General features: G+C 50.0%; 5 protein-coding genes across 5 annotated transcripts; all 5 read right to left on the bottom strand.

The window, feature by feature from the left end:
* Positions 1-2,729: 2,729 nt before the first annotated feature.
* AUEXF2481DRAFT_108778 (uncharacterized protein) lies at positions 2,730-4,996 on the bottom strand. Its single transcript, XM_013487881.1, has 2 exons — positions 3,932-4,996; positions 2,730-3,878 (listed from the first exon to the last, which is right to left on the bottom strand). Exons 1-2 carry the CDS (start codon positions 4,586-4,588, stop codon positions 3,117-3,119), a joined length of 1,419 nt encoding a protein of 472 aa, XP_013343335.1. The 5' UTR covers positions 4,589-4,996; the 3' UTR covers positions 2,730-3,116.
* Positions 4,997-7,408: 2,412 nt separating this feature from the next.
* Positions 7,409-7,963, bottom strand: AUEXF2481DRAFT_40702 (uncharacterized protein). Its single transcript, XM_013487753.1, has one exon. It carries the CDS (start codon positions 7,707-7,709, stop codon positions 7,440-7,442), a length of 270 nt encoding a protein of 89 aa, XP_013343207.1. The 5' UTR covers positions 7,710-7,963; the 3' UTR covers positions 7,409-7,439.
* Positions 7,964-9,085: 1,122 nt separating this feature from the next.
* Positions 9,086-10,292, bottom strand: AUEXF2481DRAFT_40700 (uncharacterized protein). Its single transcript, XM_013487752.1, has 3 exons — positions 10,083-10,292; positions 9,542-10,029; positions 9,086-9,410 (listed from the first exon to the last, which is right to left on the bottom strand). Exons 1-3 carry the CDS (start codon positions 10,202-10,204, stop codon positions 9,373-9,375), a joined length of 648 nt encoding a protein of 215 aa, XP_013343206.1. The 5' UTR covers positions 10,205-10,292; the 3' UTR covers positions 9,086-9,372.
* A 332-nt stretch (positions 10,293-10,624) lies between these two features.
* Positions 10,625-11,291, bottom strand: AUEXF2481DRAFT_5637 (uncharacterized protein; the record flags this gene model as incomplete). The annotated part of the gene is made up of 2 exons (XM_013487642.1): positions 10,625-11,032; positions 11,082-11,291. 2 exons carry the CDS (start codon positions 11,289-11,291, stop codon positions 10,625-10,627), a joined length of 618 nt encoding a protein of 205 aa, XP_013343096.1.
* Positions 11,292-14,068: 2,777 nt separating this feature from the next.
* On the bottom strand, positions 14,069-16,874 carry AUEXF2481DRAFT_40696 (uncharacterized protein). Its single transcript, XM_013487751.1, has 4 exons — positions 15,993-16,874; positions 15,481-15,940; positions 14,933-15,429; positions 14,069-14,517 (listed from the first exon to the last, which is right to left on the bottom strand). The coding sequence occupies exons 1-4, from the start codon at positions 16,658-16,660 to the stop codon at positions 14,343-14,345; spliced, it is 1,800 nt and encodes a 599-aa protein (XP_013343205.1). The 5' UTR covers positions 16,661-16,874; the 3' UTR covers positions 14,069-14,342.
* Between the last annotated feature and the right edge of the window lie 26 nt (positions 16,875-16,900).

Genomic DNA, 16,900 nt, shown 5'->3' with positions numbered 1-16,900 from the left:
CAGCCTTTGATCTTTTTTGCGTTCAAGAAGTCGAACAGAGTCAAAAGGATGAAAGCTGAAAAGCTGGAACCTCCTCCGCCCTTTTGCGCCTTTAAGATGAACAGATTCTTGTCTTGGTTGGCCGTTGTGATCTCTTCCCGCTAAAACATTTCCCTTGGCAAGGTTTCTCGCCGTGTGGCCTATTTCTGCCAACTTTTATCGGAACATGGGATGCAGCCATCGTGATCTGGGACTCTAATTATCTATCTTGGTGTGGAGTTGAAGCAGCGACTCGGGAAGGATGCGAAGCCTATTTCTCGCATCGAGATGGGGTTAGGATTTGTTCGCTTAAGTTATCTATCTGTACGCGAATTTGGGCGCCTGTCATGCGTCGCAGCACGTGGAAACTGCAACGTAGCCTACCAGTTTTGATTGAAAAGATGTACAAGTAAGAAAGGTAGGTAGAAAGGAAGGAGGCTCGGGGACACGGATGTTTTGAAGAGGAATGGGGTCAAGACTTCTTGTTTTCCCCTCTCCAGCATCTGATTAGGATAAGATCGGTAAAGGTCCTCTGGGTTTTGGGGCTGGACTGTGAAGTCTGTAGTATTCCCGCCAAGGATATCACGGTCAGCTCTTTTGGAGACTTGGGTTTTGGATGAACAGAATCATGAGTAGGATCTTCCACTACTGTTGAGAAGGACACGATAGCCATCATGGTGGTTACCTGATGACTCTGGCATGGGATCAGCAGAGAGCTCTCCACAAACCAATTCGTTGGAGACAAGTCTCGACCATGACCTTATTCAGAATTCATCTGTGTATCTGCATACCGTTGACACGGCAGAGAGGAGGATCACGCAACCGTCATGTATCTGTTCCTAACCATTGCGCCATGTCTGACAAGCTGCACGAAGGAGCGAGTCGATGGAGGAGCAAAGTCGTTGTGGATTTTTCGATCTTCAACGGTTTGTACGCGGCGCTTCTCAGACGTTTATTACGTGCGCAGATGTTCGGCAGGGCAGGTGAGAAAGACTATTGGACAGGAGTATGGCGGAATGGAGCTGATGGGCTTATGACCTTTATCAGCTCCTTCTTGCGAGAGTTGTTGCGAGGAGCCAGAGTTCACCTCAGGTGTCCAGTCTAAGATCGTGTCTCATAGATAGGGAAGGAAATGGCAATCATCGAAGATCCCCCATTGGACACGCAAGCTTCACATGCCTTTTGATGTGCAAGGATTGCGAGCTTGCTGCTCTTGGAGCTTCTGATCCTGCTCAACTGACAGGACAGATGAATAGCTGCACGTTATATGCACTCTTTTGCTGCAAAGACACAACATACGCGACAAGAAGTACTGCAACTAGCTGTGTCTCTCATGAGCCGTCTTGCCGATTCACGCGGCCTTACTAGCTTAAGGTAAAGAGTGTAGTGCCGTGTGTGGGGTTTTGGTCGTCGTGATTCAAACAACAATCAACGGCCGACACGAGCCGTGTTGTGAAGCTCTCTGCCTTCTGCCTTCTGCCCTATGCTCTGCTTCTTAGCAAGCGGTGACGTTTGTGAGCGCCGTACTCAACCGATGCCAATGTTCTCTGACAAGGCCGGCGCCGCGAAAGAGTGCTGTTCTCTTTCATCTCTGCTCGTGCCGGTCCCTGATCTACAGACGCGACCCCGTCATTCCACTAAAATCCTGCCCAGCAGCGAGTTACGTAGCACGGATGTTCTGTAAATTTCTGTATCTTGGAATGGTAAGATGCTGATCATCACAAGGAACCCCCCTGTACCGTATGGACCTTCGAGTCATGAGCTAGCTTCTTGAATCACGAAGGTTGAAGGGCTGCAATCCTCTAAAGGGGAACAAGATTGCAATATCAGATCATCTACGATGGAGTCTCGACCCTTGAGCATCTTGCCAATCAACTCGACGTGGATTGTACAGGGAAGAAAAGTCAATTGATTCGAATCCACCCTCGTTCATGAGTATGCTTCCGTGAATGGTCCTTTCTCGGCCGGGAAAGCTATCTATTGAAATTGGCTATTGCAATATCCCCGTCGGAGAGCAACGACACTTGCATCATTGCCGAAGCGACCACTTTACTTCATCGCTGATGACAACATGCGATGGAGCAAGACAGCTCTGGGTCAAGGCACATTTGGGTGCCATCTTCGTGTTCATCAAACAGCGCTTCACAAGAAGAGGAAGGTTGTTGTGTTTCGTGTGTCACACACCCTCCAAAACTTCCTCACGACCGCAACGAGATCATCGCAATGTCCTTGTTGCTTTCGGTGTCCACTCCGTGGTACATTCCATTTTGCCTTTTGCAAGTGTACAGCCACATAACCACTCTTCTCTTCGAGTCAAGCCCACGTCCTCGGCAGGTGCGATTCAGCTCATTGCAATCTCACAAGAACCGACCGAGAAAGCGTAGTCAAAAAGGTACTTTCCACATTTGCTACCGTACCTCGATGTAGAGACGTGTGTGGCAGTGTGCAGCTCCAGCCCTAAAATAGTCGCAACGTCACTGCATGGACGGCTTGCAGAAGCCTGGCAGAAGCTCCAAACCCTCCGCATCGATCGCTTGAAACTGATTATGCAACACGCGGAGGGACAGACAGCGGAAGTCGCATGTAGAGTGATTCTCATGTTTGACGCATGTGTGCATAAAGTGCTGAAGAAAAAGTGCTGAGAACAATCATCTTGAGGAAGAAATAAGGACTACTTGGCATCGAGCGGGAGGTATTCCGTTGTAGGGTGTGCAGTAACCTTTTGGTGCAAGGATCATGATGGTAAAACTAGTCATACAATTCACCTCTCGTAAGAGGATCGTTTGGATATCTACAAGTGTACAAGAAACAGAGGAAACATGATGAAGGCCGCTCAAATGGACACAAACGAAAAACACGAGTCCATCCAAACTCCCAGCCTATAAGCGCTTCCAGAAACGTCAAAAAAGCCCGATGAAAGCAGATCTATAACACCCGTTGCAAAAGCATGCCGAAAGAAACTGCCAGTTTCGGCCGCATCGTGATAAAAAGCCGCTAAGTAGGAAATAATCGATATTCGTAAACGTCATACTGGTGTGGATGAAATGAATAGGTGGTTGGAAGGATCATCGTAGCGCGCCGTTTGCGGCTATACGCGATCAGAAGGATGCGCGATGGTCCTGAGGCATCATATAGACGGGCGAGTTGAACGATGGCTGTTCTGGCATCGATGATGGCACGCCCATATTGAGGTGATCCATGCCGTTGGACATGCTGTAACCGCTGGAAGCTGAGCTGGCGCTTGCGTAGCTGCTACGCCTGTCGTCAAGGTCCTCATCTTCGTACTTGAGGCCAAGGCCGGTAGTGCTGATGCGACGGTCCTTGCCTCTGCCTTTGATACCCTTGTTGCAGTTCTTGTAAAGGCTAGTGAAGTATTCCCACATGACCTTCTCCCAAGAGCTGACATGATCGCCTTCGTGTAGGTTCTCGAAAGTCTGGCGGAGTCTGCGGATGGTCTCTTGGTGGAACTTGTTCTGATGACTCTTGAGGTTACCGAGTTGAGTGAACTGCTTGTTGCAGTCGTCAAGACGGCATGTGAAGGGCTTTGCTGCTGTGTGTACAATCTTGTGTGCTCTTACGTTGCCACGTTGAGCGAATGTCTTGCCGCAAAGCTCGCAGCTGTATGGACGTTCGCCGGTATGACGACGCTCATGTGTCTTGAGGTTTCCGAGTTGTGAGAAGCGCTGGCCACAGCTGGGTTCCTTGCAGACGAAAGGCTTGACACCAGTGTGTGCTCGTGTGTGGATTTCGAGGTGTGTCTTCTGGTAGAATGACTTGTTGCAGTCCGGAATTGAACATTGGTACCTCTTTCTGGGTTTGGGTGGGCTTGAAGCTTCTGCGTACTGTTCCCGAGGGATTGGCTTGGCGTACATTAGCTAACATGCACAAGATCAGACGACGAGAAAAGACTAACCTTGGTCGTTTGCTCTGCTCCGTTGGTGACTTTCGACTGGATGGCCTTCATCAATGCATCAATGTCGGTAGAAGAGGCCGTGATTGGGATGTCGTCGGATCCGACTGAGCTCGAGGTGTCGGCTTGCATAGAGGAGTACGCGGGCGTGTTGAAGAAGACTTGGTTGTGGAGAACAGGAGACTGCTCGTCCTCGGACTTGATCAAAGGAGGACAGCTTTCAATGCTTGACTGACTCTCGCTTCTCATATGTGACATGTTGACTGGAGGTTGTTGCATTGCCATGTGATCGTAGGTCTGCCATTGAGGGATGGATTCGAGAGGCACAACCTGCATGCTTCCATTATATGAGTTGGCCATGTTGAAATTCGTAAATGAGTGATCCATAGGCATTGTGTTGTGATACGCCATGGCGTTGGGCACCATGCTAGGCTGTGAGTATGCGTTCATGTCCATCATCACGTCCATCTCGGACCCCGTTTGAATTGGAATGAAGTGAGAGGTTGGCATCTGATGTTGGCCTTGTTGTGCCATTGGATTCTTGAGACCCATGTCGTAAGATGGCATATATGATACCATGCTAGGATTGAACTGGGGGTTGCTAACGCGGCGACGACCCAGTAAGCTGCCAGCAGTTGTTTGGGGAAGTACAGCTGCCATGATGCAGTTGCTCTGGTTGAGATGATGATATAGAAGAGTTGTGTTGATGGTAATGTGAGTAGACTGCGAGGCTGAAAGAAGCTTTCTTCTGGATCAACTAGAAGAAAGTGGGCGTAGGTGTGGATGTGGATGTAGACGAGAGAAGGAAAAAGAAGAAATGGGATGGTATAACAGTCAAAAAGAAACAGACATGGGAGACTTCTAACGTAATGGGTACAATTAGAGACTGGAGCGGGAGCAAAGGTACAATTGAAGACCTGGCTATCGGATTTGGCAGTTTATACAGCGCCAAAAACGTGGGATGGACAGGCGCATGACGAAAGGGTGGTGGGTACCAGGAAACCACTCAAGACGGGCAACACACACGACGAGCCGCATAGCTGGCTGGTGTCGATGCGGAGGAAGAGCTGCAGTCTGAGTAGATCGAGATGTTAGCGGCAGAAGTTAGCAAAAGCCCGGTGTCTGGCGGGGAACGATGGGGGGGATGATGTCAGGGTGACCGATCTGCACGACCGACCAATCGCATCCGGCCCTATCGAAACAGACACGCAGGCGAGCAAGGGCAGGAAAGAAACAGCAACCAAGACGGCAGAGGAGCTTCCTAGCTTATCGCGGCTAGACGGTGCCCGCCTACCTGTTACCACTGTTCCGGGTGCTGGGCGGACGTCGTGCGTTTTGCGGTTTTCGCGGTTGAGTACCATCATATTGAGCAGCCGCTAATGCTGCCTCCGATCGCATTCCGGGCCAGACAGGCACTCTCATCGTCGTTTGCGCGCGCGCGCGCGCGATGAGAGGTGTATCATCGACTGGAAACAAAGGGATGGCGGGTCGCGGTCGAAACATCGACGATGGACCATCCCGATAAGTGTCCCGTTTCTTGATGGATCACGTTGTCTTACACACACCCTATGACACAGCTCTGCTCCCGAGTACATCTTGCAGAACTGGGGTGCAGATGGGCTCCACCTGCCAGAGCCTCAGCAAAGTACCCACACAAGTACGAGTAGCGGACAACTTGGCTCACCAGTCCAACCTCATTTCCCGTTCGGACTTTTTCTAATTTGTTCCACAGCAGTGATAGCACCGAAGATCTCATCCATATGATTTTCTCGATCGATGTGAAACGACAATCATCAATTACAGACGACGACGCTTGAATGGTGACCAGCTGCATGAAACGAAGCAGCATGCCACGCGATGAGTCGGCTCCCCGTGTCGCGAGTGGCATCGGTGGCTTGTCCAGTCGCATGAACTTCCTGTACCTCAACCGAAATCCCTTGGGATCAGAACATCGTACCCGTATGACTCTCCAAGATCTAACGATCAATATCGACAGCTAGGGGGAATAAGCTTGCCTCTCATTCGACACGCTCCTCTGAAGTTGCGCCGCAGCATTAACTTTGATCTAGAGAACCATCCCCGAAGCATCCTACTCTCCTCTCGACTGTGTCATGCGTGTCCTGTGATTCTTTTGTAGCAAGCTGTTGCAAGTTGGCCATACCTTGCCAGACGTATGCTCGGTTCCGTTCGAGTATCAAGTATCTGAACACTGGCTTTCACCTCGAGTCAAGCATGATACTTTCAGCCTCAAGTCACTCCGTACAGTATCACCTCGCTTATCCGGGACATATGCAGGCCGTATCAAGCTCTTTTGGTAAATCCGATCTTGCAGAGTAGGCTTTGGGAAGCTTTCCCATCGACTGATCGGGCGCATTCTGATCATTTAGGATCATTGAAAGCTACAGCGACCCGCTAAAGCTGTAACGTCACTTCTACGGCATCGGTACGAGTTGAAGGCGTGAGCAATACCTTATCCGGAAACTGCAAGGGCATGCTGATCATACAGCACGTTACAAGTGGAGCTGTCAACTACACCTTATTCTTCGATCCAGTCGCTGAGGTCACATTTATCGCCACTTCGTGCTCAATCTTAGGATGAGCCATCAACGCGCAGGGCTCTCGGCATACAACGACATGAACTTATGTGCATATGATTGAACTCGTCTTATCATGCTGTTGTGTGACGCACACTCGGACAACGATACCTGCCATTCATGATGATCCATGTGCACTACGACCGCTGCCGTCACTGTTGTGTCAAGGCACAGCCGCCAAAGTATCTTGTCACATCCCGGAGCTATCATCGCATTGCACATCGCCAGCTTGGTCGGGACTCTACAAACATTCTGCGTGATCCGCATGGAGGTTCAGCGAACAGATTTGTCGACATGGGACAAAAGGCGGAGATCCGAGGCCGGAAGTGTGAGGGATGAACCGGGTGATGTCTACTCATCGACCGCACCAAGATGACCGCACTCGCCTGGGCACTAGCTCAATATACGCGAAGGTTAGCACCCAGGCATGGTTTGTATACAATGGTGGATGGGGGCAACACAATTTCTGCTGACCACAGCTCTACCCACGTAGTCTGCGCGTCAGTACATTGGAGCGTGAATGTGAGAGGCAGGGGACTGCAACGCTCTACAAACATCACACTTCAAGCTGGACACGTCCGACAACCCCGCCGGCCGCAGCCCCGCTCGAGTTGTGGTATCTCCATCGATTTTTACTGACCAGGCAGAAGCGTGTACGTCTATCTAGACAACGTTTGGCCATCCTGGTTGGAGAGGTCAGCATTCGGCATGGCAAGTGTGGTCGGTCAATGTGGGACTCCTCCGTGACCATGCTTGAAAGCAAGAAAGCAGGCATATATCACACATGTGACTTATCAAGAGTTCCAGCGCAACAACGCAAACAAAGCGGCAAAGATCGTTTGCAAGTGTGCTGTCGACGAGAGCTGAGTTCATACGGGCGTAGGTAAAGCGTTTGTGGGATCAGAAGGACACCCATGTCAAGCTTTATATGCTGCTGACGTTACACGTCCACAGTTGCTCTCCATAGCCAATGTGGTACATGCCCAATCTTGAGCCACTCTACGAGTCCCATACCAAGATTGCGGCTTACACGTACCTTTTTCTTCAAGATAAGCGCCAAGAGCGTAGTTTAACTTGTACCCCAGAAGCGCCCCAGCCAGAAACGAGACTTCCAGCAAAACTTTGCGGAGGCGGAGGCGATTCCGAAGCAAGGTGCAAAGTGGTGTCACAGAAAGTCTTCGCCTCATGGTAGTTGAATTCCTGGAAGATACATGCAACACGGAGTCGGGTACCGCCACTTACCGCTGCCCCCTTCGCGAGGTGTGAGCTGAACAGGAACGAAGTCCTTTGGATCCTTGCGCAAGACAGCCAGTGGTGTCAGCCATTACTTCTCCACCAGCAGACTGCGGACTTCTTGGCTGCATACCTCAACAACACGCATGTTTGCTCATCATGCATCCCCCCGCCACGGTACTGGTCACTTTTCGCCATGTGATACGCGAGATCGTCTAGCTGACACATCAAGATGGTCTTCGTAGGCCGATATCGAAAATCCGATCACAGAGGGATCAAACACCATCTCCTCGACAATCCAATTTTCGACCGCGAAAAAAGTGAAACGTGACAATAGCACATGTCAGACTCCAGTCCTGTGGCAGGCTTACTCTGAGTCGGGGAGCCTGTCAAAACATCGGATGATGCCTGGCTCAACGGCCAATCGCAGCCGTCCTGATGGCAGCCGGGGCAAAGACTAATCACTTTCAGTCGAAAGGTGTTCGGAACCCCAAATTTGGCGATATCGAAATCCCTCGCCGTCTGTTCAATCAGCTCAGCGGGCGCCAGAGTCGCATGTGTCTCGAATTGGTCTCGCTGCGTATCATGTTGAGGGATCCCGCTCAATGGTCTACCAACTGCCTAGCAGCTTTTGTCTGTCGCCCTCGTTCCATGGAGAATGTTGTTCGTGGGTCAAGCTCCAGCCTGATCTTCTGAGATGTTCAACCTGAAGTGTAGGCAAACCGCGCGTCCTTGTAGTAGTCCCAGTCAGGTTTCAGCTCTACGGTGTCGCAGTTTCCTACTTTTGCCATGAACATTGTCTTGTCTCATTTCTGGTCGCTACTTCCTCCATAGTTTAGTAGCTTGTGCCGTAATAAAGCCATATGCTCCTGCCTACAACCTACACAGCTTGTATGGGGAGAAAATTGCAATATCCCATCTTTCTTGCTCGTTGCTTCCTTCTGCTACGTAGTATCCTTTGCTTGCATTTTACTCGAATACTGTTTTCTTGCGTGCATGTACAAAATCTCCTGCAGAAACGGTTGACGTGCGATGCTCCCAATGCTCTGGTCAACCCTCTGTTAACGAGTAGTTCTCGTTGCGCACTTTCGCATAGCTGCAGTCAGCTACTCCACCGTTATATAGATGGTTCGTTAGATTGGTTTATTTTTGCTCAGCATATATCTGTCTCAAGTGTCGTGGTGGTTGCTCTGGGCGTGTCTGATACCATCATTCGAATGATTGATTCTCAAGATGATATATTTGGCATTTCTGACCACACAAGAAAGCTGTAAAGTACAAACTCGTGCAGTGACTAGGGGACACGAGCAGGTATATCATGTCCATAAATCAAGGGATTAAGATGGCTGTAGATTGCTATATCGCTGCCGAAGGGTCAAAACCCATCGCTGAGGGTATGACCCTGTCTCAAAGTCCCCTCGAAAATTGACACGAAAAAACATCGCATGTGTCAAGATGGCTCTATCCGCTCCTATAAGACAAAAGTACGCTGAAATAAGCAGGTGGAAGTACTTAAATCAATCAAGAAAGAGAAAGAGATGCAACAGACCGGCTGAACCAAGCCGTCAACGCGGTCGCTCCTGCCCATGCACAGTCTCACCATCCCCATGAACTCCTTTACTGCTTATCGTTCTGAGCATAGATGAAGTTGGCACCTAAGTCACGTTAGCATTAGAGACCACAACACCATCCAGTGCTCATCAACTCGAAGGATCACAGCAAATTCTCCAGATAGATGTTCACTCAAACCCAGAAGCAAGAGAACAAACCGCAGATAAGAACTTACCAATGACTTTCAATCCATTCTCCATTGCATATGCACGAACGCCGCTCCTCTTACCATCATAACCCCAATGTCTCCTCTCTTCCGGTACTGTAAGCTCCAAACTCTCCGTGGTTCCGTTCTTCGCAATCATTACCACAAACACATATCGATGCTTCCCAGTGCCCTCAGGAGGTCCAGGAGGCTTGTACTCCACCAAATCCTTGACTCTGCCTGATTTGGCAGTGAACAGCCAATGACATATTTGACTCCACTTCGGGTCTTCATGGGAAGGAGCGTCAGGATCAGTGAGTGCAAGAACCAGTTGAGTGTTGAAAGGGAGATATGCTGAGGGAATCGTGTTTATGTATACATCAGGAGAGTGTTGGAGGTGAGAGGGTGGAATGGTGTTGCCAAGATTTGTTCGCTCAGAAGAAGACCAGTTTACGGATAGAGAGATCAAGGGCGAGAAGGCGTTGAGGACATCTGGGATGATATCTGCATGGCGGAGACTATTGATGAAATCAGTCGGACTCAGTGATGAATGATGGTATAGATTGTTTACGCTGAGAGTATGACGTTGGGGTCTTTCTCCACTGGTAGCGAAGTGAGTACTTCCTGTTCTGGGAGTGCAAAGCTCACAACACGCTCTGCCAGTGCTGACAGTATGAAGTAGCGAGTCAGCATATTCAACAACGTTTTGATCACCGATGCGTTCGTTGTCAATTAGTAAGTTGAGGTGAAAGACAGAAGAGTTTCTGTTTATCGCCTTGGGCGCTTGCCGATGTCATGATCAACATGCATACAGCTTTCCCCGCACTTGACATGTCTTGGATGTCTGAGAAGACACAAGGAAGCATCCCACAATGGGAAGGAGCGAACGTGAGGGTATACTCGTACACACAGGCGAACGCCGATGGGAGAATTGGAAGGTGAAGTAAGGCTCCAGAGCCATTTGGGTTGTGTTCATATCATGCTATTGTACATATTATACTTTTGTGTGGTCGTAAAATCTTTCCCTTGTACGCTGCAGCAACCAGGCTGCAGCACTTATGCAATGGTCGTGTATGCAAAAGAAACAGAGTCATAGTTGTCAACACTAACTCCTTACGAGCGAGTGTTCTCAGTGGCGATGGATTGAGCCTGGGCGGCAACGCCACCCTTCTCGGTGTGACCGTGGGCACGCTGCTCACGGCTGTGGAGAAGGTTGGCATCGTCCTGGGTGATCTGGGAAGGGTCCTTGGAGCCGACCTGGCTGACGGCCTGCTCAAGGTTGCGCTCCTTTGTGAGGGTGGACTGCTCTGTGGGATTCAGAGGGCCAGTCTTGGGGGCGGTGCCCTTCTCGTTGGCGGCGGCGAGACGCTGAGCATCGGCGGAGACACTGTCCTTGGGAGGCTGAGCCTGACCGGTGGCGCGAGCCTCACGAGACTTGAGGTAGTTGGCATCGTCGGCGGTGATGGAGCTGGGGTCCTGTTGCATCTTGCTGAGGACGTCCTGAGCGGCAGTCTCAAAATTCTGTTTTGTGTCAGTAGTCGTTACGCGCACAGGAAAATGCTGAACCTACCTGAGCCTTGCCGACCTGGCTCTGCATCTGAGCAGACTCGGAGCCCTTGACGGGACCGTTCTCCTCCTTGGCGACGGCCGAAATATCTTGAGATGAGGGGGCCTGAGCAGACATGGTGGTTCTTGCGTGGAATTGACGGGTAAAGAGAGATGATGGTCTTGAAGTGGTGTTGATGAAACGGAAAGGGGTCTTAATGGATTGAATGGACATGATGAAAGTAGGAAAGGCCGTCGTGCTTGCTTGTGTGTTCTTTTATATGTTAGGGACGAAATGCGATCTGAATACTTCTTTGCTACAATTTCCATTTACGACGAGTCAATGGAGACAATATATAGGTATGTGATTGCAACATGACGCGTGCTAGAAGGACAGGATGAATATTTCCCCAGGAAAATAGAGGATGGTGACGCCGAAGAGCCTCTCACGATCGAGCTAAGAGCCGCTGCCGATCGAGATCTCACCTATTTCTCTGCAATCATCACCTGTTTTCGATATTTTCTTCACCTCAAGTCATCATTGACATGCCAAAAGCGTGAGAGGAATAGGCAAGTAGCGGGCGGAGAGAACGTAATCTCAATTGGCTATGTGTGCGAACTGCATATACAATAGGTAAAGATCCGGTTGTCTCGTTCATACTTTTTTCCAACTCCTCGGGTCAAGTCATAACCTCATGCTGTGGTAGAAAGATGTTGTGATAAAGAGAAAGGAAAAATGTCGTTCGGACGACCCTAATTCTTTTTTTTGTCAATCATTTTCGAAAATCTCTCCCCTAGAATACATTTGCGAAAAAACAAACGCCAGCAATGATGCGTCGCGCTTAAATGGAATGACAGCAATAAACGAACGCAAAAGAGACAGGAAGGAAGATGGGGTGTTTGTCGTCCAAGGCTAGCCTTCAAGAAAGGGTTGACATCCAGTGTAGTAAACACGCTCAGGTCGGAATCGTGGCAGAATGTTCTCACCTGCAATCCCGCGAGGCATGGTCTCGGTCATCGAAGTCGTGAGGTCCCTGAATCGTTGCCTCAGGGATTCAAAGTTGATTTTGAGATGTTTGCCAGGCCTTTGTTGTTGCTCCAGGGAGTCTGATGACCTTTGACGACGCTCTATGCAAGTGGTCATGTCAGAATTTGTGATTTGTGACGACTGTAAGTAGCACGTACCTCGCTTGGATTGCTAATTCTGAGTGCCGCACTTGGGGCATCTCTTTCCAGGAATGACCCAATAACCACATTTGCACTGACGGCCCTGTACCTTTGTTCAGTTGTCAGATCTTTATTGAATTAAGTAGTAACTAACGCTTATGTCTCTTACTGGGGCGGGCATCGTTTCGAAGTCCGGAACACATGCACGAGGTCCCATCTCTTGCCAGTCATCATGCTCGATGACAAGATCGGGCAGCTGGTTGACTTGGTCACGCTGGTGAATCTGACTGGTGTGGATGGGCATGGTGCCGAAAGAAGCTGATGTTCTTTGAAGAGAGAAGAGACGTTCGAGAATGGGGAACAGAGTTGGACCGATCTGCTGACTGGAGGGTAGAGGACTGGATGCCGGTGTTGCTGATGGATGGAAAATACTTCAGACTGAGGAAGGCACCCTCCTTATATACCCCCCGGTGCAACACTCATGGCCTGACTTGACCTCTGTGATAGGCTTTTTCTCGACTGATAAAGCATCTCGCATAGCATAACCCTGCAGCGTTTCGTACTCACATCCGCAAAAAGTCGACTGAGAGCACAAGTCTATCAACTTCGAGTTCGAAGCGGGTCCGGCTTCTTGCTCAAGTGCCATACTGTACCATCGGATTCTCAGTACATAGAGACGAGTAACAAATTTTAGATGAAGAGAGACGAATATGTGTGCAAGCGGCGGTTGAGAGAAGAGAGAAACCCAAAACAGATTACTTCACGGCTAACCACCTGCGAAACCTCCGGGGGTCGAAAGTGCGACGAGTAATCCCACACGTAACTGCATCGGAGCTCACGCTAGACCACACATTGACAGCCATTACGCACCACGTACCTTGACATTCTTGGTTAGTGGGGAAGTCAGTAGGCAAGGGCAGCCTCGAAGCCTCGAGAGATCTTCTCATCGTGCAGCTTCTGACTGTGAGGTCTTACAAATCCTGGTTTTGGTCGTCCAGGAACAGATCCTGTCCAGCCCGACAGTGTGGTACGCCCGTCACCGCGTCCGCCCCGTGCCTTCCGTCACATGCCACAACTCGGATCTTAACATCTCCCCAAAGTGCTTCCGCTCGAAAGAGATATGGCCAACTCAGAAAGTGCGAGAATATGATCAGATTTAGTGCCATGCTAATTGCCGACTCGCTGTGTTGAGGACTGACATATCAGAGCATCAATGCGCTGCAGATTCCCAGAGGTCTGTTTCTTCAGAATCAGGACCCGGATTCGGCAACTTCTGAGACTCGAGTCATGGCACCAAGCATGGTATAGCTTCTTGCTGATGAGTTGCTCAAGGGCCGTGGTATGCTCTTCACCGACTGTGCTGTGCGCAGTCGAAGAAAAAAATGATCAGTCAACTCTGTATTTCTCAGTGAAGCTCCCCTTCCTGTTCCTCGCCCGAAGTTTGGGCGGCACAAGGGAAAGGCAAATCATTGTTGTCTAGTCCGAATCTCCTCTTCCATATTCACCAATCTATGCGAAAGAAGCGCCTCTGGAAGCCTGCATCGAATGTATGCTTGCTTGTGGCATGCGAAAGGCTGCACGTTGTGCAATTGATAGTCGTATGCCGGCAATTCATTCCGTCTCGTTCATTATCCGTGCGTGCCATTTAGATTGTGCTCCCACTCGTGCCCCGATGGATCGGTACCGCCAACTCGGGTCTGGCTTCGTAAGATACGCCAATATCTGGGTCGCTCTTTGCGATCTGTCACGGCGTTCGCATATGACATCTGCACTACGAAACATGTCATGCCACGTCGAGCTCAGACTCTCAGTATTACTGGTATGGCGCAGCCAACTCCAACAAGAAGTCGGTCTAACATTGCGCGGGTCGTGTGTCACTAAATGCCGGAGGACGAACGGTATACAAATTTGATGCAGCGACAGAACAATATCCATGGATGATGACTTACGTTGTGCAATCCTATGCACAAACCCTACGGGAAATGGCGTCTTGCATTGATGAGATATCGAGTTGGCACGAGCGGTTCTGGTACTGTGTCGGAAGACTACAGTCAGAAAGTGTGAACAGTATTCCGACTCTTCTCGACCAGGAGTCAATATAGATGGATCGTCTGTGACTTTACTCAATATCGAGTCTCTTGCTTATGCGTACAAGCAGCATCCCGTTGGTCTGCTGACCTTCGCAGTCATACAGATGTATCTTCCTGATGCCCGTCTGCAATCTGGACAGTCTGAAACATGCCCATGCCACCAGGTTATCGCGACTGAAGGTGTCATCATCCATGACTTTGAATCTGTCAATTGATGTATGTCAGCAAATGTGTTAAAGGAGCAATAAACATTTGGAAACGAGATCAGTCAGGTGTGACAGTGCGGGAATGCATCGAAGAACCTGGCCGACGGGTTCGTGAGTCTAGTGTGGCGTCCGGTACCACGCAGCTGGTGAACCCAACTGCCCGGATATTACTACCACGAGCAAGCCGATTGAGAACGCATGCAACCGTCGAGCGTGTGCACTCCTCGAATAGTGAAGCATCTGAGCGTTTCGGGCAATGCTGCATATCTTCGCCAAAACGCACAGCGATCTCGATCAACGGCTATCTCGGGGAACAAAGTTGCGGTGAAGAATAGATACGATCAAGACGGCTTCGAGCAGTGCTGAATGTGGGACATGTCTTTTTCAAAAGACATGCGCAGGAAGTCACGTACCTCAAGAATGTTAGCTCTTCGGCTACACCATCAACTCTGAACTGGAGCATTTGGCGCTTGAAGTCCGGAGACCTGCCAGGAGTTCCAAGCTCACTTGCCGCCTTAATCTGTCCTTCTTTCGTTGTGCCTCCCTCAGGGAGCGATCCGTTAGTAAGCTCTTCCATATCCTCAATATGCAGCTCGGAACGCACGTAGAGATGGAACTTTCTGTCAGCCGGACCAATTTCTTGACCAGCAAGCAGTTCGATCGACAAGTCGAGTTTACCTCGATCGAGTGCCGCAATTTGAGATTGAGCTTTGTGGAAGCTTCGGTAGCCTTCAGGCTTGAGTACCCAACCTCCCGTGGCGTGAAACATCGCTTGATTGAGCATAGTTGCTGCGTTGATATATTGCCAGTTGAGGGCGACAATCTGCGCACCCATCCGCCAGAAAGGTGCAGGGTCCAAGTTGCTCGAGGATACACGCATACCTTTAGGGTAGACCCTCATCAAGAAACGCTGACACGTCATTAGCTGGTCCTATAATTTGCAACTCATTCCATGATCTACCTTGTTGTGTCTAAACAGTGCCGAATGATCACGCTTGTGTACGTCGATGATCTTGGACTCGGACAACGAGAATATGTGGTTGGGAAGCTTGGCCTCAGGCTGGTCGAAGTCTTTGAAATGACAGCCACGAGTGTAGACGCCCATTGAAGCGAGTGCAGAAATGATGTGACTCTTTTTGGCTGGCGTCTCCTGAGACTCATCCTCTGACCCCGACTCAGGGTCTGCATTGCTTGACACCACGACCGGGCCTGTACCCTTTGCTGCTTCTGGAGCAGTGTACTTAACCTTAATGAGTATCTTCTTGCGCAAGGACTCTAAACTTGGAAGAGATGTCTCATGACCAGTCACAGCATTCAGATCGACCAAGTATGCTGCCCATGACTCCTTCATGATATCGACTATGATTTTTTGCTGAGCGGGACAGGCATGAACCTCGAGACTGACGATCAAGGGGAGATCACTGTGAGTCGGTGAGTGGATGAGTAGTCGTATGTACGAGACGTCTCAAATACCTTGCTGTGAATGCATAGTCCCGTATGGTAGCGCAGACGGCTCTGAAGGATATCTCCTTGGTTGCTGTATGTCCGTGAAGAACGCGTGGCTCGGTCTTGGACACAGTTCTGCGAAGGCCCGCTTGTCCTACACTCTCATGCTCGGGTGAAGTGGAAGCAGCCACTGGTTTCTCCTTCGATTGAGGCTCAGCCTTGGCCTTCGACAGGCCGATCTTGTCTTTGAATTTCCTGCTCAACTTCTTGATCCCGCCTTCATTCTCGGCATCACTGTCACTATCGGCTGATGAGTCCGAAGTCTCGGAATCCGAATCGTCTCCGTCCCAGACATCGATCTCGACGCAGCGGCAGCCTCGTTCCAAGACTTTCTGGTATGCCTTTGTGCTAGCCTTACCGTAAAGTTGATTGCCCCACAGGTATGTGTTGTGGCTGCTCGAGATGAAGTAGTCTGATATGGGATGAGTAGCATCCAGGGCAACGGATGTCATCGCATTACTCTCATCCGAGCCAAGATATTTTAGAAGTCGACGAGAAGTTTGATCATTACTTGCAGAACCAGGAAAATCGAGGTTGTCACCCTGAATGTTGTCCAGCTGCGCAAACTCGGCAGTGAACTCCTTGACATAGTCCAGGATGGCTGGGGACCAGGCTTGCGGGTTCGTGATGTTCATATCGTAGTTTGTAAGTGGAGGAAGCTCAGGGTCGTGGTGACACTCGCGTAAGTGATGCAGTAGGGTGGTAGATAGCAAAGAATGGTAATCGCATGCAGGGTAGAAAAATCGCGGAAACGATGGCTCGAAAGCTTAAGCTGTCATGAGAGCAAACGCACTAAGATTGTCATGTCGTGATGAGCGTACGTGGTACTTCCTTCCATATGAACTCCTGTTTGAACTCATGCTGAAACAGGTTGG

Source organism: Aureobasidium subglaciale (assembly GCF_000721755.1).
Source record: "Aureobasidium subglaciale EXF-2481 unplaced genomic scaffold scaffold_12, whole genome shotgun sequence".
Taxonomy (NCBI): domain Eukaryota; kingdom Fungi; phylum Ascomycota; class Dothideomycetes; order Dothideales; family Saccotheciaceae; genus Aureobasidium; species Aureobasidium subglaciale.
The sequence above is the reverse complement of the archived record's forward strand: the minus strand, read 5'-3'. Positions and strand labels throughout refer to the sequence as shown.